Here is a 23022-nt window from a genome sequence, read left to right on the forward strand (position 1 = left end):
TCCGCTGCGCCTTCTTTTACTTTATATGGAACAAAAGTTTCCTTGGAATATTTATTTTCGACAAATAAAAAGCTTTTAGTGAAATACCATGCTACGAAAACAGTATATCGCTGGACTAACAGTTTAACAATGTAAGTGCCTTTATCTGAGTCCCATATGGTCTTAATTGGTCTACGAATTTAAGTTTGGATATAAGGTGCACTCCATTCTTAAAATACTTCACTACAGCACGTCTACTCATGATTTCTGATTTAGTGGTGTTTTCGGGGGAGAGGTAGTCCAAGAGATACTTGGCCCTGAAAAAATATCAGAATCGTGCTCTTCTCTCAAATACCAATTATTTAAACCCCATATTGCCATTGGCTTAAGAGGAGTTAACAGGATGAGGCGTCCCCCAAACACATGGCTCCAAAATAGGTTATCAAATTCGTTTTCTAATCTTAAAAACCTTTCATTTGAGGCACATAGTGGCATGGTCGAAAATTTTTTTTCCTTTGGAGGTGTTTTGGGAAAGGGGTGATCCTAAATACATGGTCCAAAATTTGGATATCAAATACGTTTTCTACTCCCAAATACCTTTATTTGAGCCCCATATTTCGATGGTCACTAAAAAATTGCTGTTTGTAGGGTATTTTGGGAAAGGGGTAGACCCCCAGAAAATTGGTTCCGAAAATGAGTATCAAGTATCAGCAAGCTCTACCCCAAATTCCTTTCATTTAAGCTCCACGTTGACATCGTCGGTAAATATGGCCGATTAAGGGGTGTTTTGGGGATTGGGGTGGTCACCCAAACACTTAGCCCAGAAAAATATCAGCAACGTGCTCTACTCTCATATATCTATAGGGTGATTTTTTTGAGGTTAGGATTTTCATGCATTAGTATTTGACAGATCACGTGGGATTTCAGACATGGTGTCAAAGAGAAAGATGCTCAGTATGCTTTGACATTTCATCATGAATAGACTTACTAACGAGCAACGCTTGCAAATCATTGAATTTTATTACCGAAATCAGTGTTCGGTTCGAAATGTGTTCATTCACCGTAAAGTTGCGTCCAACAGCATCTTTGAAAAAATACGGTCCAATGATTCCACCAGCGTACAAACCACACCAAACAGTGCATTTTTCGGGATGCATGGGCAGTTCTTGAACGGCTTCTGGTTGCTTTTCACTCCAAATGCGGCAATTTTGCTTATTTACGTAGCCATTCAACCAGAAATGAGCCTCATCGCTGAACAAAATTTGTCAAAATTTGAACACATTTCGAACCGAACACTGATTTTGGTAATAATATTCAATGATTTGCAAGCGTTGCTCGTTAGTAAGTCTATTCATGATGAAATGTCAAAGCATACTGAGCATCTTTCTCTTTGACACCATGTCTGAAATCCCACGTGATCTGTCAAATACTAATGCATGAAAATCCTAACCTCAAAAAAATCACCCTATAGATATATGAGAGTAGAGCACGTTGCTGATACTTGAGGTTTGTTATGGTAGTGGGACGTCCGCTAGACAGTTGGCCGCTAATGTCGATATCAGATACGTGGTCTACTCCCTAATACCTTTAATTTGAGCCCCATATTTCCATAGTCGGCAAACATGACCAGCTTGGGGGTGTTTTGTGGGATGGGCGGCCACTCAGTGAGTTGGCCTTGAAAATATATATCGGATTCGTGTTCCACTTTAAAAACCCTCTTATTTGAACCTCATATTGCAATTGTCAACAAATACTTACTATTTGGGTGGTGTTGTGGGGGTGAAGTGGCCCCATAGACACTTTCCCGAATTTTAATATCAAATTCGTGCTTTATTCACGAAGATCTTTTATTTGAGCCCCATATTGCTATGGTCGTAAATTTGTCTCCTTCGGGTGATGTTTTTGGGGAGAGACAGACCCCAAACACTTGGTCCCATATTTGGATATCAGATTCGTATTCTACATTCAAATACCTTTAACTTAAGTTCCATGGTAACTTATGGTCACTAAATAAGTCCTGTTTGGGGGGTGTTTTGGGAAAGGGGTGGAACCCCAGAAACGTGGTCCCACTTTTGGATTTCAGATTCGTATTCTACACGCAAATACCTTTCATTTTAGTTCCATATTGACATGGTCAATAAATATGTCCAATTTAGGGGTGTTTTGGGGCTTGGGGTGGTCCCCCTAGCACTAGCTCCGACAATTGGATATCAGATACGTTTTCTTATCCTCAATACCTTTCATTTGAGTCCCATCTTGTCGTGATTGGTCTAAATATATGTTCGGTAGGTATTAAGGTTAGGCAGCACCCCTAGGTACCCCATCCGAAATTTGGATACCAAATTTTTATTTTTAGGGTACTATATGAGAGCACACAAAATTTCGCTTAAATCGCACCACCCATCTCCGAGATCTGGCGTTTCTGAAAATTAGGGTAAGGGTGAGGGTCCGCCCCCCTTTAAATATCAAAAAATATAGTACCCTATTTTCATCACGGGGTCATTATGCACCATCTATGAAAATTTCAAGAAAATCGGTTCAGCCGTTTCTGAGTCTATAAGGAACACACAAACATACAACCAAACACAAAATGATTTTTATACCCTCCACCATAGGATGGGGGGTATACTAATTTCGTCATTCTGATTGTAACTACTCGAAATATTCGTCTGAGACCCCATAAAGTATATATATTCTTGATCGTCGTGAAATTTAATGTCGATCTAGCCATGTCCGTCCGTTTGTCCGTCCGCCCGTCCGTCCGTCTGTCTGTCGAAAGCACGCTAACTTCCGAAGGAGTAAAGCTAGCCGCTTGAAATTTTGCACAAATACTTCTTATTAGTGTAGGTCGGTTGGTATTGTAAAAGCGCCATATCGACCCATGTTTTGATATAGCTGCCATATAAACCGATCTTGGGTCTTGACTTCTTGAGCCTCTAGAGTGCGCAATTCTTATCCGATTGGAATGAAATTTTGCACGACGTGTTTTATTATGATATCCAACAACTGTGCTAAGTATGGTTCAAATCGGTCCATAACCTTATATAGCTGTCATATAAACCGATCTTGGGTCTTGAATTCTTGAGCCTCTAGAGGGCGCAATTCCTATCCGATTTGAATGAATTTTGGCACGTAGTATTTCGTTATGATATACAACAACTGTGCCAAATATGGTTCAAATCGGTTCATAACCTGATATAGCTGTCATATAAACAGATCTGGGGACTTGACTTCTTGAGCTTCTAGAGGGCGCAATTCCTATCCGATTTGGCTGAAATTTCGCAAGACGTTTTTTATTGGTAATTTCAACAACTATGTCAAATAAAGTACAAATCGGTTCATAACCTGATATAGCTGCCATATAAACCGATCTGGGATCTTGACTTCTTGAGCCTCTAGAGGTCGCAATTATTATCCGATTTGCCTGAAATTTTGTACGACGGATTCTCTCATGACCATTAACATACGTGTTTATTATGGTCTGAATCGGTCTATAGTCTGATACAGCTCCCATATAAATCGATCTCTCTATTTTACTTCTTAAGGCAACAAAAGACGCAATTCTTATTCGAATTGGCTGACATTTTACACAGGTCTCCAACATATAATTTAATTGTGGTCCAAACCGGACTATTTCTTGATATCGCTCCAATGGCAGAGCAAATCTTTTCTTATATCCTGTTTTGTCAAAAAGAGATGACGGGAAAAGAACTCGACAAATGCGATGGTGGAGGGTATATAAGATTCGGCCCGGCCGAACTTAGGATAGGAATTGCGCCCTCTAAAAGCCAAATCGGATAGGAATTGCGCCCTCTAGAAGCTCAAGAAGTCAAGTCCCCAGATCTGTTTATATGGCAGCCATATCAGGTTATGAACGGATTTGAACCATATTTGGCACAGTTGTTGTATATCATAACATAACATAACATTAATACTACGTGCCAAAATTCATTCAAATCGGATAGTAATTGCGCCCTCTAGAGGCTCAAGAAGTCAAGACCCAAGATCGGTTTATATGACAGCTATATAAGGTTATGGACCGATTTGAACTATACTTGGCACAGTTGTTTGACATAATAACGAAACACGTCGTGCAAAATTTCATTCCAATCGGATAAGAATTGCGCCTTCTAGAGGCTCAAGAAGTCAAGACCCAAGATCGGTTTATATGTCAGCTATATCAGGTTATGAACCGATTTGAACCTTATTTGACACAGTTGTTGAAAGTAAGAATAAAATACGTCGTGCAAAATTTCAGCCAAATCGGATAGGAATTGCGCTATAGAAGCTCAAGAAATCAAGACCCAAGATCGGTTTATATGGCAGCTATATCAAAACATGGACCGATATGGCCCATTAACAATACCAACCGACCTACACTAATAAAAAGTATTTGTGCAAAATTTTAAGTGGCCAGCTTTACTCCTTCGGAAGTTAGCGTGCTTTCGACAGGCAGACGGACGGACGGGCGGACGGACAGACGGACGGACGGACAGACGGACAGATGGACGGACGTGGCTAGATCGACATAAAATTTCACGACGATCAAGAATATATATACTTTATGGGGTCTCAGACGAATATTTCGAGTAGTTACAATCAGAATGACGAAATTAGTATACCCCCCATCTTATGGTGGAGGGTATTAAAAGGATGTAATAAAAGATTTGCTCTGCTATTAGAACGTTATCAAGATATGGTCCGGTTTGGACCACAATTAAATATATGTTGGAGACCTGTATAAAATGTAAGCCAATTCGAATAAGAATTGCGCGCTTTGGGGGCTCAAGAAGTAAAATAGAGAAATCGATTTATTGGGTTGCCTAAAAAGTAGTTTCGGATTTTTTAAAAGAAAATAAATTCATTTTTAATAAAACTTAGAATGAACTTTAATCAAATATATAATTGCCATTTTGTTCGATAACCTTTTGCCATCTTCCTGGCAAATTTAGTATTCCACGCTCATAGAACTTCTGGCCTTTATCTGCAAAAAACTGAACCAAGTGCGATTTTATACCCTCATCATTGATCGAAATAAATGGTAGTCTGATGGTGCAAGGTCAGGGCTATATGGTGGATGCATCAAAAGTTCCCAGCCAAGCTCACTCAGTTTTTGGCGAGTGACCAAAGATATGTGCGGTCTAGCGTTGCCCTGGCGGAATATGACACCTTTACGATTGACCAATTCTGGTCGCTTCTCCTTGATGGCTGTATTCAATTTGTCCAATTGTTGACAGTAAGCATCCGAATTAATCGTTTGGTTCCTTGGAAGCAGCTCAAAATATACCACACTCTTCCAATCCCACCAAACAGACAGCATAACCTTCTTTTGGTGGATATCAGCGTTTGAAGTGGTTTGAGCTGGTTCACCATGCTTGGACCATGATCGTTTTCGACTAACGTTTTTGTAAACAATCCATTTTTCATCTCCAGTTATGAGTCGGTTTAAAAACGGATCGAATTCATTGCGTTTAAGGTGCATATCACAAGCGTTGATTCGGTTTGTTAAATGAATTTCTTTCAATACATGTGGTACCCATATTAAAATTGACGCCAAACGAACAAATGTAAACAAAATTTTGCGCACTTTTTTTCTAAAGCAAGCTAAAAGTAACAGCTGATAACTGACAGAAGAAAGAATGCAATTACAGAGTCACAAGCCGTTGAAAAAATTTGTCAACGCCGACTACATTATTACTATATTACCGACAATTACTTTTTGGGCAACCCAATATATGGGAGCTGTATCGGGCTATAGACCGATTCAGACCATAATAAACACGTATGTTGATGGTCATGAGAGAATCTGTCGTACAAAATTTCATTCCAATCGGATAAGAATTGCGCACTCTAGAGGCTCAAGAAGTCAAGACCCAAGATCGGTTTATGTGGCAGCTATATCAAAACATGGACCGATATGGCCCATTAGCAATACCAACTGACCTACACTAATAAGAAGTATTTGTGCAAATTTTCAAGCGGCTAGCTTTACTCATATGGAAGTTAGCGTGCTTTCGACAGACAGACGGACGGAAATGGCTAGATCGACATAAAATGTCGCGACGATCAAGAATATATATACTTTATGGGGTCTCAGATGAATATTTCGAGTAGTTACAAACAGAATGATGAAATTAGTATACCCCCCATGCTATGGTGGAGGGAATAAAAATGTTTATATAGAGAGATCAGATTAGTCTCAAAGACAGAATTAACCCGATTCTAACCCACCTACTCAACCGTATAAAGGAAGAGATTTTATGTAATAGCTTGATATCTAGGTGAATGATATATATCCTAACACCCGTCCACCTTATCTAGATTCAATTTGCTATAATGTAAAAATCAATTTGCTGCAGACGTTCCAAATCGTGGCGTCCCCATCACAGCTGACTGAGGTGCAGTGCTTCGTCGACCAGGGCGACGATGAATCATTAGACCTCCTTCTCCACATTCAAGGGCAAATGTGGAGAGTTGTGATATATTATAGAATGATTTGGAACCATTATTATGTGTATTTTTGGCAGATGGCACAGAAGAAATAAGACGATAGTCCTTGATATGTTTTTGTTTTTGCAAGCTTCTGCATATATTTTTCTCTTTTGCAGCAGCAGGGGCTAGATATTCATTGAATTCTAGATTCGATGTTAGTTGGGACTACTTGGTTTAGCTTAAGGTTTTTCTTCGCCAAGTATTTGCTCATAACCTCGTCCCGTTTTATGACCGAGCAAAATTTTATCAACATCGTTTTCTTGGATTTGCCTAGCCAAAAACAACAACTAAGGTCATCCATCTTCAAATTGACACCAACAGCATTACCAATGTTTAATGCCATTTGCGCCGGTTCAGTGTTGGGTGGAAGACCATAGACTAAGACACCATTCCTGCATTGCTGTTGACGAATTTTGAGGGTCTCACGCTCGATTACTTCTAATCTGGAAATAACTAAGCTTTGATGCTCGTTGCTCTTTATTCTTTCCTCATCAATTGACCTTTTAATAACCGAAAGCATCGATTTCGTTTTTAAAATAAGCAAGGCTTTTATCTATCTCCTTCATGGCGGTAGACGACAAGGTCTGGGTTAAGTGATCAAGTTTTGATGTTAATATGTCCAGAGCTTTCTATACTTTTTCATCGTCATGAAATATACTCAAAGAAGAACATTCCTGACACCTTCATCGTATAACTTTATTTTTTGCCAGAAGGTTGTAAGTATTTTCCGTAATTTGTGAGCAGTTTTTAAGATGAAACCAGTTGCAGCATATATAACAGGAGACACCGCCAGACGTTTTAGTGACGTTTTCATTACATATAGGGCAAGCAGTATGTGTTGTTGCAGACGCCATTTGAGGCTCTCAAATGAGGCAAGAAAACAGCAAAAATGCAAAACTAAACTTATAATATGTTTGTTAGTTTATCTGGAAATAGATGAACGGTTGTGAGAAGCTTGTTAAATTATTTGAAATACTCAGAAAAGTCAGCAGTTGCGAAAATTTTACTCTTGCATATTGCAGAGTAGCCAGAAAAAGAGTTGTTACAACTTATGCCTCTGAACCTTTGTGGCTAGACAAATTGCTGCGACCACTGCTGTTGGGCTAAGAGCCCTTTCTCTTTGGTCATGCGGTGGATACGGACACTGTGTAATCTTTGTCAGTGTGTATAACATATTGCATGAGCCGCTTTTTGATAAAGAGTACTGTTTTTGTTCCTGATAGAACCGATTGGAACTACGATATCCCTGGTAGTAGAAGTTACACAAACTTCTATACGGATGGTTCCAAATTAGACAACCAGGTGGGCATTAGGGTGTACTTTGAAGAACTACGACTGGCCATATTGAGAAGGTTACCCGACCACTGTGGTGTGTATCAAGCAGAGATCCTTGCAAATAAAGATGGGGTGGAATGGAATATACATAATGTCACAACGACCATTGGCATTCTTCTGAATTCAAAAACCGCACTCGACTGCCCAAAGGAAGACTGAACAGTTCAAAGTTCACCTGTTCTAGGTGCCGGGGCACAGAGATATCCCAAAGGATTGTAAAGCGGACGAGCTTGCGAGAGTAGGAACTACCTTACACATTCCAGGGGTACTGGAATCTGTGGGTGCGCTGCTAGCAAGATGTAAGCCTGGTCTTGAGGATCAGACCCCAAGAAAAACAAAATTATGTGGCCTAATCTGGACTTTAAGAGTTCGACCACTCTGCTCTCAATGGATAGATTAGACATCTCAGTCATTGTTTCCGTCATAGTAGGTTTTGTAGGAAGATTGCAAGTAACGACTTTTGCAAAAGCTGTGAGGACATCGAGGAAGAAGAAACTATATAATATCTGCTGTGTGTGCGTCACGCATTGGCAGTCAGATGTAGTTCCACTTTGAGTTCTCATTTCTTTGAGAAATTGTCTGATTTAGCGAATGTGTATATACGCAATTTGTTGGGCTATGTGAGTCTGATGGCAGACTGCCACTTAAACTTTACCTATATCATTCAACCGCACTTGCCACGGTTGTTAGAAGCCATAACAAAACACTGCGTGCAAAATTTCAGCCAATTCGGTTAATAATTGTGGCGTCCAGGGGCTCAAGAAGTCAAATCGAGAGATCGGTTTATATGGGACGTATATTCAAATCTGAACTGATATGCAATCCATTTGCAATCCGACCTAATATCGTGATTTTCACAGACTATCGGAAGGACGGACACGGCTAGATCGACTCAGAATGTCGTGACGGCTAAGAATATATATACTTTATAGGGTCTCCGATCAATATTTCGAAGTGTTACAACGGAATGATTATATTAGAAGCCTAAAATCCTATGGTGGTGGGTAAAGAAAACAAGTAAAAGCGTGCTAAGTTCGACCGTGCCGAATCTTATATACCCTCCACCATGGATCGCATTTGTCGAGTTCTTTTCCCGGCATCTCTTCTTAGGCAAAACAGGATATAAGAAAAGATTTGCTCTGCTATTAGAGCGATATCAAGATATGGTCCGGTTTGGACCACAATTAAATTATATGTTGGAGACCAGTGTAAAATGTCAGCCAATTCGAATAAGAATTGCGCTCTTTGTGAGCTCAAAAAGTAAAATAGAGAGATTGATTCTTATGGCAGCTGTATCGGGCTATAGACCGATTCAGACCATAATAAACACGTATGTTGATGGTCATGAGAGAATCCGTCGTACAAAATTTCAGGCAAATCGGATAATAATTGCGACCTCTAGAGGCTCAAGAAGTCAAGATCCCAGATCGGTTTATATGGCAGCTATATCAGGTTATGAACCGACTTGTACTTTATTTGACATAGTTGTTGAAAGTAACAACAAAAAACGTCTTGCGAAATTTCAGCCAAATCGGATAGGAATTGCGCCCTCTAGAAGCTCAAGAAGTCAAGTCCCCAGATCTGTTTATATGACAGCTATATCAGGTTATGAACCGATTTGAACCATATTTGGCACAGTTGTTGGATATCATAACAAAATACTACGTGCCAAAACTCTTTCAAATCGGATAGGAATTGCGCCCTCTAGAGGCTCAAGAAGTCAAGACCCAAGATCGGTTTATATAACAGCTATATAAGGTTATGGACCGATTTGAACCATACTTAGCACAGTTATTGGATATCGTAACAAAACACGTCGTGCAAAATTTCATTCCAATCGGATAAGAATTGTGCACTCTAGAGGCTCAAGAAGTCAATACCCCAGATCGGTTTATATGACAGCTATATCAAAACATGGACCGATATGGCCCATTTACAATACCAACCGACCTACACTAATAAGAAGTATTTGTGCAAAATTTCAAGTGGCTAGCTTTACTCCTTCGGAAGTTAGCGTGCTTTCGACAGACAGACGGACGCACGGACGGACATGGCTAGATCGACATAAAATTTCACGACGATCAAGAATATATATACTTTATGGGGTCTCAGACGAATATTTCGAGTAGTTACAATCAGAATGACGAAATTAGTATACCCCCCATCTTATGGTGGAGGGTATAAAAATTAATTTAGTTTCTTTCTGAATTCTAGTGGCCACTAAGAATTTAAAGCTAATTTTTCTTATTTTGTCAATTAGATTTTTTTTAATTCATATTGTTTTCTATTTGTTTGTCTCATAACTTACATTTGGTGTATAATATGGCTCCATAAATTTCCCATAACGCTTATTTAATAATTGGCCCAACTCGTATAGTTCACGTTTTCCTTTCTATTGAAAAAGTAGTATTAAAATCAATGCCCATAAACTTTAAAGCACTTATGCATACTTACATTTGTAACATGACCCCATCCAGTGGGTTCAAATCCAGAGTGTAAGTATGGATCATTGGGGTAAGTATCTACAGGAGTACGAGGGCCATGGCGAAGAACCTTTAAAGAAATTCGATTATATTTATCAACAATATTATTTTATTCTTAAAGTTACAGTTTCGCACAAACAAGGTCTTATAAAAAAAAACCTTTATTTTATTTTTGCTTTTTTCAAAAAGTATTTATTTATTCATCAATAACTATCTGGTCCCTTCAAAGTAATTTCCCTCAAATATTTTCTCCCCTTTTTCCTTTTTTTATCTTAGAAAAACTTGTGAAGCAAGCTTTTTGGTTACACAAAACTTAATACAATTTCTTTAATCCATTTTTTTTTTTGAATAATACGACTAACCAAAACGCTACTAACGTTTTTATCTGTCTAGAACAAACTGACAATCCAAAATGGCTGATATTACCTACATATATAAAATAGGTAAGGTTAGATTGAAAAGGGAGTGTGTATATTAATCCGCCCCATGCCACTATGAACATACACCTAAGCCAGTAATCGTCTTGTTGTGCGCTCTAAAAACTAAAAAGTAACCTCGAAAAAGAAAATTTAAAGTTAGGAATTCCATGCTACTTACAAGATCCTTTATTGTTTTTCATACCACTTGCCTAAGTTGGTTCATAGGAAATGCTCCAACGTCTCATCATCTTCCCAGCATGACCTACATATGCTATCATTTCCAGCACCGATTTTGCAGAAGTGACCACGTATTTCTATGTGTACCGTTATGATACGAAAAGCAATACTGACCTCCTTCTTACTTCCTTTCAGTAATAACGTCGTCCTCCCACGATCCAGATCACCCCATAGGATTTTCGCCGTCCTACCGACCGTTTCTCTGTTCCATTGTGTTACATGCGCATTCGTCGCCCACGGACTACGTCGACCCTAAAGGCTTCGTGTTAACCAAGTTTATTGACGGCAGTCCTCTGGCCTTCACCGCCAAATCGACCGCCATTTTATTCCCCCTTACTCCGTTATGGCCCGCCAAACGATGCGGATTGTGCCATCCTCAGAGAGGGCGTTAATCTCCTACCTACACCGCAAGACTGTTCGTGACCTTACCGTCCTGGTTGTTTTTGCCCTTTTGGCCATTTTTCTGTTCATAAAGATGTTCACACTCGAAGTTTTTGCGTTAGCACCACACCACCTCACTCATTCCGTGATAGCTCGGATCTCCGCCTGCAGGACCGTATTATGGTCAGGCAGCCTAAAACAGATCTCAATCCCTGGGTTCTCAATGTAGACTCCCTGGCCTACTCTGTGCTCTAGCTTTGATCTATCCGTGTAACATAATCTTCCAGATGGCAATACTAGGATTCCGTCAGTCCAAGACTGCGCAGCTAGCCACCTTGCACTCGACCTCAAGTGTCGTCTCAGGTATCCGATCGGAAACCTCTTCCCCTCCATCCAGGTTTCCTATCGCATCCTCGATTATACCGCGATGGTATGAGCTGCTCCCATCCTCAAACCATTCTCCCATCGCCATAAGTCTCATAGCCGCAGTGGCTGACTCACATTTAATCTGTATGTCCATGGGTTGGATATCTAGAATAATCTCTAGTGGCGTAGTGGGCGTTGTCCTAATCGCTCCGCCTATGCCAAGATAACATGTTCTTTGAACCTGTTGTATGGCCCTTATGATGCACTTTTTCTCCATAGCAGTGCACTACACTACAGAGGCGTAAGTAAGTATTGGTCTAATCACGCTCCTGTAGAGCCAGTGGACTATCCTAGGATTCAGGCCCCATTTCGAGCCTACAGCCCGTCTACATAGTGCCCAACATCTGTGAGCCCACTCAATACGCTCCTGAATGTGAAATTTCCAATTAAGTTTTCCATCCTAAGTATTTGAGCTTATTAGATATCGTATTTGAGCTTATTAGATATCGAAGTCGTTTTATTGAAATGGTGCGTCAATCTGGCCCACCTCCGTCTTCCTCGTGAACAGGCATATTTCAGTCTTCCCTTGATCTAGCCCAGTCATATGCCATATGAAAGACCCTTTGGTCCTTCTGCATGGCTGGCACCGATCCATACCCCTTATAAGTATTATAACATCGTCTGCGTAGCAGACAGGTTGAAATCCCTCTTCAGTCAGCATCCGTAATAGGTTATTCGTGCCCTGTACCACTTTCTCCCTTATACTTATGTTATGGGACCCGCAATTTATCCACCTGTTGCTTGGATTCCTTAGCAAATGGTTCATCCAGTCTGTAAGATCCCGGTCCATCCGGTACTGGTGTAAGGATTGGATCAATATGTCGGTCCGCACATTGTTAAACGCCAATGTGTACGTCTTGGCATCGAATAATTCTTTTATTTTATGCGCAACCTCGTGCAGGCAGTCTCCACCGATCTTCCCTTTACAAACGCATGCTGTTTGTATTTGAGCAGTTCACTGGATGTCCTACTCTTTATCATGGTATCCACAATACGTTCCGTGGTTTTGCGTAAAAAGGACATAAGACGTATAAACCTTTGGTGTCGCATAACATGCCTTGCCGGGCTAGGGTATAATTACCACCCTGCCTCCTGCAAGGCTTTCGGAGTACATGCAAGTTCTAGGCACGCTATGTAAATAGTTGCCAGATATATAACATAACAGAAAACAAGTAAAAGCAAAATAAATTCGGCCGGGCCGAATGTTATTTATCCTCCACCATGGATCGCATTTGTCAAGTTTTTTGAATTTTTTCAAAAAGAAAAACACCAGTCATAAAAAAACACCACCTCCAAAATTTCCAAAATCCAGAAATAATTCGCCCTCCAGAGGATTAAAAAGTCTAACTGGGAGATCGGTTTATATGGCAACTATATAAGGTTATATACCGATTTAGACCATACTTGGAACACATGTTGGAAGTCAAACCAAAATGACGTATGCAAAATTTCAACCATACTTTACACAGTTGTTAGTCAAAATAAAACACTTCGTGCAAAATTTCGATTAAATCGGATAAGAATTGCGCCCTCTAGCAACTCAAGAAATCAGGACCAAGATCGGCTTATATGGCAGTTATATCAGGTTATGGACCAATTTGAACTAACTTAGCAAAGTTGTTGGAAGTCATATCGGAACACGTCATGTAAAATATCAGCCAAATGTGATAGAAATTTAATTGCGCCGTCTAGATGCTAATGACACCCAAGGTCGGTTTATATGGTAACTATATCAGGTTATCAAACGATTTAGACCATATTTGGCACAGTTGTTAAAAAAGATACCACATATAAAAAGAAGGAAAAAAAAAAACAAGTAAAAGCGAGCTAAGTTCGGCTGGGCCGAATCTTATATACCCTCCACCATGGATCGCATTTGTCGAGTTCTTTTCCCGGCATCTCTTCTTAGGCAAAAAAAAAAGGATATAAGAAAAGATTTGCTCTGCTATTAGAGCGATATCAAGATATGGTCCGGTTTGGACCACAATTAAATTATATGTTCGAGACCTGTGTAAAATGTCATCCAATTCGAATAAGATTTGCGCCCTTTGGGGGCTCAAATAGTAAAATAGAGAGATCGATTTATATCGGAGCTGCATCGGCCTATAGACCGATTCAGACCATAATTAACACGTATGTTAATGGTCATGAGAGAATCCGTCGTACAAAATTTCAGGCAAATCGGATAGAAATTGCGCCCTTTAGAAGCTCAAGAAGTCAAGTCCCCAGATCTGTTTATATGGCAGCTATATCAGGTTATGAACCGATTTGAACCATATTTGGCACAGTTGTTGAATATCATAACAAAATACTACGTGCCAAAATTCATTCAAATTGGATAGGAATTGCGCCCTCTAGAGGCTCAAGAAGTCAAGACCCAAGATCAGTTTATATGACAGCTATATAAGGTTATAAACCGATTTGAACCATACTTGGCACAGTTGTTGGATATTGTAAAAAAACACGTCGTGCAAAATTTCATTCCAATCGGATAAGAATAGCGCACACTAGAGGCTCAAGAAGTCAAGACCCCAGATCGGTTTATATGGCAGCTATATCAGGTTATGAACCAATTTGAACCATACTTGGCACAGTTGTTGGATATCACAACAAAACACGTCGTGCGAAATTTCATTCCAATCGGATAAGAATTGCGCACTCTACAGGCTCAAGAAGTCAAGACCCAAGATCGGTTTATATGGCAGCTATATCAGGTTATAAACCGATTTGAACCATACTTAGCACAGTTTTTGGATATCATAACAAAACATGTCGTGCAAAATTTCATTCCAATCGGATAAGAATTGCGCACTCTAGAGGCTCAAGAAGTCAAGACCCAAGATCGGTTTATATGGCAGCTATATCAAAACATGGACCGATATGGCCCATTTACAATACCAACTGACCTACACTAATAAGAAGTATTTGTGCAAAATTTCAAGCGGCTAGCTTTACTCCTTCGGAAGTTAGCGTGCTTTCGACAGACAGACGGACGGACGGACAGACGGACGGACGGACAGACGGACGGACGTGGCTAGATCGACATAAAATTTCACGACGATCAAGAATATATATACTTTATGGGGTCTCAGACGAATATTTCGAGTAGTTACAATCAGAATGACGAAATTAGTATACCCCCCATCTTATGGTGGAGGGTATATAAAACAAGTAAAAGCGTGCTAAGTTCGGCCGGGCCGAATCTTATATACCCTCCACCATGGATCGCATTTGTCGAGTTCTTTTCCCGGCATCTCTTCTTAGGCAAAAAAGGATATAAGAAAAGAGTTGCTTTGCTATTAAAACGATATCAAGATATGGTCCGGTTCGGACCACAATTAAATTATATGTTGGAGACCTGTGTAAAATTTCAGCCAATTCGAATAAGAATTGCGCCCATTGGGGCTCACGAAGTAAAATAGAGAGAACGATTTATATGGGAGCTTTATCGGGCTATAGACCGATTCAGACCATAATAAACACGTTTGTTGATGGTCATGAGAGGATCCATCGTACAAAATTTCATAATAATTGCGACCTCTAGGGGTCAAGAAGTCAAGATCCCAGATCGGTTTATATGGCAGCTATATCAGGTTATGAACCGATTTGAACCTTATTTGACACAGTTGTTGAAAGTAAAAATAAAATACGCCATGCAAAATTTTAGCCAAATCGGATAGGAATTGCGCCCTCTAGAAGCTCAAGAAGTCAAATTCCCAGATCTGTTTATATGACAGCTATATCAGGTGATTGACCGATTTCAACCATACTTAGCACAGTTGTTGGATATAACAACAAAACACGTCGTGCAAAATTTCATTTCAATCGGATAAGAATTGCGCACTCTACAGGCTCAAGAAGTCAAGACCCAAGATCGGTTTATATGGCAGCTATATCAGGTTATGAACCAATTTGAACCATACTTGGCACAGTTGTTGGATATCACAACAAAACACGTCGTGCGAAATTTCATTCCAATCGGATAAGAATTGCGCACTCTACAGGCTCAAGAAGTCAAGACCCAAGATCGGTTTATATGGCAGCTATATCAGGTTATAAACCGATTTGAACCATACTTAGCACAGTTGTTGGATATCATAACAAAACACATTGTGCAAAATTTCATCCCAATCGGATAAGAATTGCGCACTCTAGAGGCTCAAGAAGTCAAGACCCAAGATCGGTTTATATGGCAGCTATATCAAAACATGGACCGATATGGCCCATTTACAATACCAACTGACCTACACTAATAAGAAGTATTTGTGCAAAATTTCAAGCGGCTAGCTTTACTCCTTCGGAAGTTAGCGTGCTTTCGACAGACAGACGGACGGACGGACGGACGGACGGACGGACGGACGGACAGACGGACGGACATGGCTAGATCGACATAAAATGTCGCGACGATCAAGAATATATATACTTTATGGGGTCTCAGACGAATATTTCGAGTAGTTACAAACAGAATGACGAAATTAGTATACCCCCCATCTAATGGTGGAGGGTATAAAAAACAAGTAAAAGCGTGCTAAGTTCGGCCGGGCCGAATCCTATATACCCTCCACCATGGATCGCATTTGTCGAGTTCTTTTCCCGGCATCTCTTCTTAGGCAAAACAGGATATAAGAAAAGATTTGCTCCTCTATTAGAGCGATATCAAGATATGGTCCGCTTTGGACCACAATTAAATTATATGTTGGAGACCTGTGTAAAATGTCAGCCAATTCGAATAAGAATTGCGCGCTTTGTGAGCTCAAAAAGTAAAATAGAGAGATCGATTTATATGGGAGCTGCATCGGGCTATGGACCGATTCAGACCATAATAAACGTCGTACAAAATTTCAGGCAAATCGGATAATAATTGCGACCCCTAGAGGTTCAAGAAGTCAAGATCCCAGATCGGTTTATATGGCAGCTATATCAGGTTATGAACCGACTTGTACTTTATTTGACATAGTTGTTGAAAGTAACAATAAAAAACGTCTTGCGAAATTTCAGCCAAATCGGATAGGAACTGCGCCCTCAAGAAGCTCAAGAGGTCAAGTCCCCAGATCTGTTTATATGACAGCTTTATAAGGTTATAAACCGATTTGAACCATATTTGGCACAGTTGTTGGATATCATAACAAAACACGTCGTGCAAAAATTCATTCAAATCGGATAAGAATTGTGCCCTCTAGAGGCTCAAGAAGTCAAGACCCAAGATCGGTTTATATGGCAGCTATATCAAGTTACGGACCGATTTAAACCATACTTGGCACAGTTGTTGGGTATCGTAACAAAACACGTCGTGCGAAATTCCATTCCATTCGGATAAGAATTGCGCCCTCTAGAGGCTCAAGAAGTCAAGACCCAAGATCGGTTTATATGGCAGCTATATCAGGTTATGGACCGATTTGAACCATATTTGGCACAGTTGTTGGACATAATAACAAAACACGTCGTGCAAAATTTCATTCCAATCGGGTAAGAATTGCGCACTCTAGAGGCTCAAGAAATCAAGACCCAAGATCGGTTTATATGGCAGCTATATCAGGTTATAGACCGATTTAAACCATACTTGGCACAGTTGTTGGATATCATAACAAAACATGTCGTGCAAAATTTCATTCTGATCGGATAAGAATTGCGCACGCTAGAGGCTCAAGAAGTCAAGACCCAAGATCGGTTTATATGGCAGCTATATCAGGTTATGGACCGATGTGATCCATACTTGGCACAGTTGTTGGATATAATAACAAAACACGTCGTGCAAAATTTCATTCCAATCGGATAAGAAATGCGCACACTAGAGGCTCAAGAATTCAAGACCCAAGATCGGTTTATATGGCAGCTATATCAAAACATGGACCGATATGGCCCATTTACAATACCAACCGACCTACACTAATAAGAAGTATTTCAAGCGGCTAGCTTTACTCCTTCGGAAGTTAGCGTGCTTTCGACAGACAGACGGACGGACGGACGGACGGACGGACGGACGGACAGACGGACAGACGGACGGACATGGCTAGATCGACACAAAATTTCACGACGATCAAGAATATATATACTTTATGGGGTCTCAGACGAATATTTCGAGTAGTTACAAACAGAATGACGAAATTAGTATACCCCCCATCTTATGGTGGTGGGTATAAAAATATATATATATATATATATATATATATATATATATATATATATATATATATATATATATATATATATATATATATATATTTAGACGGATATTTCGAGGTATTACAAACAGAATGACGAAATTAGTATACCTCCCATCCTATCGTTAAGGGTATACAAGTTCTAAAACCGAATATAAATAACTCAAGGAATTTGAAATTAACGGTTATGTTTGATTAGACCGCATATGTCCTTTTGGTAAAAAAAACAGATAATAATTTTTTTGGAAATGACCAAAAATCAATTAGTAATCGAAACTTTCCTTTTTTTAAGACGTTAGGTCTGTATCCACAAACGGAATGCCTAGATTAGTACACCCCAATCCTTTGGTGGTGGGTATAAAACAAAGTTGGGAGTCGAATATTCTTATAAAAATTGGTGCCACGTTCTTTCTTTGATTCTTTTTATTCACACCACCATAAGATGGGGGTATACTAATCTAGTCATTCCGTTTGTAACACCTCGATATATTCGTCTAAGACCCAATAAAGAATATATGGGGTCAGTTAGTCCGTCTGTTTAAATCACGATAGCGGTCGATCCCACCCTAGGTTGGGGGTATACTAATTTCGCCATTCTGTTTGTAACACCTCGAAATATGCGTCTGAGACCCCATAGAGTATATATATTCTTGGTCGTCATGTCATTTTAAGTCGATCTAGCCATGTCCGTCCGTCCGTCTGTCTGTCGAAAGCACGCTAACTTTCGAAGGATTAAAGGTAGCCGCTTGAAATTTTGCACAAATACTTCTTTTTAGTGAAGGTCGGTTGGGATTGTTAATGGGTCTAATCGGTCCATGTTTAGATATCTGCCATATAAACCGATCATGGGTCTTGACTTCTTGAGCTTCTAGTGCGCAATTCTCGTCCGATTTAACTGAAATTTTGAACGTAGTGTTTTGGTATTACTTCCAACCACTGTGCTAAGTATGATTCAAATCGGTTCATAATCTGGTATAGCTGTAATATAAACCGATCTTGGACCTTGACTTCTTGAGCTAATAGAGGACGCAATTCCTATCCGATTTGGCTGAAATCCATGAGGTGCTTTGTTATGACTTCCAATAACTGTGCCAAGCATGGCGTAAATTGGTATAGAACCTGATATAGCTGCCATATAAACCGATTTGGTATCTTGACTTCTTGAACCTCTAGAGAGCGCAATTCTCATCCGATTTTGCTGAAATTTCGTACAACGGCTTCTCTCATGACCTTCAACTTACGTGTCTAATATGGATCCCATAAAAACCTATATCCCGATTTGGCTTCTTGAGCCCCTACAAGGCGCAATTCTTATCCGAATGAACTGAAATATTACGCAATGACTTTTACAATGTTCAGCATTCATTTATGTTCCGAATCGGACAATAACTTGATACAGTTCCAATAGCATAACAGTTCTTATTCGATATTCTTTATTTGCCTAAAATGCGGTACCGCGCATAGAACTCGACAAATGCGATCCATGGTGGAGGCTATATAAGATTCGACCCGGCCGAACGTAGCACGCTCTAACTGGTTTTTATTTGATTTGCTTTCACATAATTTTTAAGTGCCGTTATACACCGTTGACACATCCTTCAATACAAATAGTCGCGATTCTGACGATGCAAAAATAGTTTGTCAATAAAGTTTATATAAATTGTTTGCAAAATAATTAAACTTTTTTTTTTAATCAATATTTTGGCACAGCCAAGTTAAATTAAAATTTTCATTTTGAAAATAATAGGTCAGCTAATTTGTACAAATAAATTTTTATACCCTCCACCATAGGATGAGGATACACTAATTTCGTCATTCTGATCGTAACTCCTCGAAATATTCGTCTAATACCCTATAAAGTTTATATATTTTTGATCGTCAAAACATTTTAAGTCGATCTAGCCATGTCTGTCAATCGAAAGCACGCAAACTTTTGAAGGAGCGAATCTAGCAAACTTGAAATTTTGCACAAATATTTCTTATTAGTGTTAGTCGGTTGGGATTGTAAATGGGCCATATTTTGATATAACTGCGATATAAATCTTGATTTCTTGAGCCACTAGAGGGCGTAATTCTTATCCGTTTTAGCTGCTAGAGGACGCAATTATTATCAGATGTGACTGAAATTTTTTACAACTGGTTCTCCCTCGACTTTCAAAATACGTGTCAATTAAGGACTGAGTAGGTGTATAGCCTGATACAGCTCCCATATAAACCGATCTCCCGATTTGACTTCTTGATTTGGCTGAAATTTTGTATGAAGTGCTCTGTTATGAATTCCAACAACTGTGCGGTCCAAATCGGTCTATAACCTGGTATAGCTCTCATATAAACCGGTCTCTCGATTACCCTAGAAGCTTTAATTTTTCCTAGTTTGACAGAAGTTTGGTATGTAGAATAAAATTATGACCGTCAAATAAATATATTTTGTATAAATTTTTAGCAGAATCCATGGTGGTGGGTTCCCAAGATTCGGCCCGGGCGAACTTAGTACGTTTTTACTTGTTTTTATTAAGTTTTGTGAAAATTATGTGATTTCAGATAAGAATTTAAACAACTTAAGGGTGAAGCGCGATCTGCTATTGTAAATTTATGTAATGAAGGTAATATCAAAGTTTAAAGCTGAACGCTGAGTTTGTATAAAAATTCGCCCTGGACGTCCAAGAATAACCAATAGAAGAATTTTGAAGATTTCTAAAGCTGATCCGCTAAAATCAGCGCCATTGTAAAAGTCATTGTGTAAAATATCAGCCAATTCGAATAAGAATTCTGGCATATAGGGGCTCAAAATAGTGATCGGTTCATATGGGAGCTGTATCAGGCTATAGACCGCTTCAGACCATATTTAACACATATGTTGAAGGACATGGTTGAAGCCGTTGTACAAAATTTCAGCCAAATCAGATAATAATTGCGCACTCTAGAGACTCAAGAAATCAAGATCCCAGAACGGGTCTTGCGCCGATTTGATCCATACTCAGCACAGTTGTTGGAAGTCATAGCGTGCAAAGTTTCAGCCAAAGTGGATTGGAGTTGCGCCCTCTAGAGGCTCAGGAAGTCAATTAAGTCGATTAATATGACAGATATTCAGGTTATAGAACGATTTGAACCACACTTAGCAAAGTTATTGGAAGGCGTTACGGCACACCTCATGCAAAATTTCAACACAATCGGTAGTGGCTCAAGAAGTGAAGATCCAAGATCGCTTTATATGACAGATGATCCCAACTGATCTGCACTAATAAGAAGTATTTGTGCAAAATATCAAGTTGCTAGCTTTACTCCTTCGAAAGTTAGCGTGCTTTCGACAGCAAGACGGCCGGACATGGCTAGATCGACTTTAAATGTCATGACGATCAAGAATATATATACTTTAAGGGGCCTTAGACGAATATGTCGAGGAGTTACAAACAGAATGAGGAAATAAGTATACCCTCATCCTATGGTGGAGGGTATAAAAAGAAGAGAATTTTATTAAGAACACTTTTAAAACCTCAAAATTTTAGGAATAAAGTTCATTGGATAGATGAAATGAATTTTGATGTAATAATTCAATTTATTTTCCTTAACTGAATTAATATTTTTTTATGTGAAATGTATGTTACTTGAATAACACAACACTACAAAAGTTATACGTGTATACTTTTTTAATAAAATAGCTTTTGACAACTTTTTTTTTTTTTCCACCTACTGTATTTTCATAAATTTTAAACATATTTCACTGCGTAAAAAGTCCCAATAGGTGTGGAATTTTTTTGGGGCTTATTTCCCTTTTTTTTGGGATACATTAGGGTTTATATCGTCTAACTTAATTGTATTCTAAACAGCAAAAATATTTTTTCTGTTTTCAGATGACTGAATCCTACAAATGTCTTAAATTCCTGAAAAACTTATATATTTTACCTTATTTCTGACTTTTAAATGTAGGTTTATAGCGTAAAAAAATTTTATACTTTTCTAAAATGACAATTATAAATAACAGCAGACAAATACTGAACTCATATTTATGCTTTAAACTAAAAATTTACGGACAAAATTGCCAAAGATGTGTATTAATAAAAAGTAAAAGAGGCAAACATTTAATTTAACGTTAGCAGACAGGGTCAGAAAAATATTTTATTTTGGTATATTGGAAGGATGAAGTTTACACACTGCCAGAAAAACACTGACGGATTAGAGGCTAGCTGCAATGAAATTATATACAGTATCAGACTTAACTGTAATCATCTAGGTCACTTATATATACAACTAGCTGACCCAAACCCGCTTCGCTGCGCCTTCTTTTACTTTATATGGAACAAAAGTTTCCTTGGAAAATTTATTTTTATAACTAAAGATCTTTTAGTGAAATACCATGCAAACTTTATTAACAGTTTAACAATATAAGTGCCTTTATCTGAATCCACACGATCTTTATTGGTCTACGAATTGAAGTTTGGATGTAAGGTGTACTCCATTCTTAAAATAATTAATTTCAACCCGGTCTTCTCATTAAGTCTGATTTAGTGGTGTTTTCGGGGGAGAGGTGGTACCCCAGATACTTGGACCTGAAAAAATATAAGCATATAAGGAACCCACAAATATACAATCAAACAAACAAATAAACCTACAAACAAACACAAATTGATTTTTTTTTATAAGACTAGCTGACCCAGGCCCACTCCGCTGCGCCTTCTTTTACTTTATATGGAACAAAAGTTTCCGTGGAATATTTATTTTCGACAATTAAAGATCTTTTAGTGAAATACCATGCTACGAAAATAGTATATCGCTTGACTAACAGTTTAACAATATTAGTGCCTTTATCTGAATCCCATATGATCTTTATTGGTCTACGAATTTAAGTTTGGATGTAAGGTGTACTACATATATAAATATACTTAATTTCAGCCCGATATTCTCATGATGTCTGATTTAGTGGTAATTTAGGGGGAGAGGCGGTCCCCCAGTTACTTGGCCCTGAAAAAATATCAGCATCGTGCTTTTCTTTCAAATACCATTTATTTAAACCCCATTTTGACACATGGGCTTAAAAGGAGTTTACAGGATGAGGCGTCCCCCAAACACATGGCTCCAAAATAGGTTATCAAATTCGTATTCTAATCTCAA

The 23022-nt window shown here is 39.0% G+C and overlaps 1 protein-coding gene across 1 annotated transcript in view; it reads right to left on the bottom strand.

Annotated features, from left to right (window-relative positions):
* The window catches only part of LOC106095263 (prostatic acid phosphatase), a 64185-nt gene that overhangs the window by 29232 nt on the left and 11931 nt on the right, over positions 1-23022 (bottom strand). Inside the window, exons 2-3 of the mRNA XM_059366234.1 lie at positions 10261-10359; positions 10115-10198 (exon numbers count right to left, since the gene is read on the bottom strand). Of these exons, the coding sequence (XP_059222217.1) occupies positions 10115-10198; positions 10261-10359 (183 nt within the window). The remainder of the gene's footprint in view (positions 1-10114; positions 10199-10260; positions 10360-23022) is intronic.

The sequence above is a fragment of the Stomoxys calcitrans genome, chromosome 1, assembly GCF_963082655.1.
Source record: "Stomoxys calcitrans chromosome 1, idStoCalc2.1, whole genome shotgun sequence".
NCBI lineage: Eukaryota > Metazoa > Arthropoda > Insecta > Diptera > Muscidae > Stomoxys > Stomoxys calcitrans.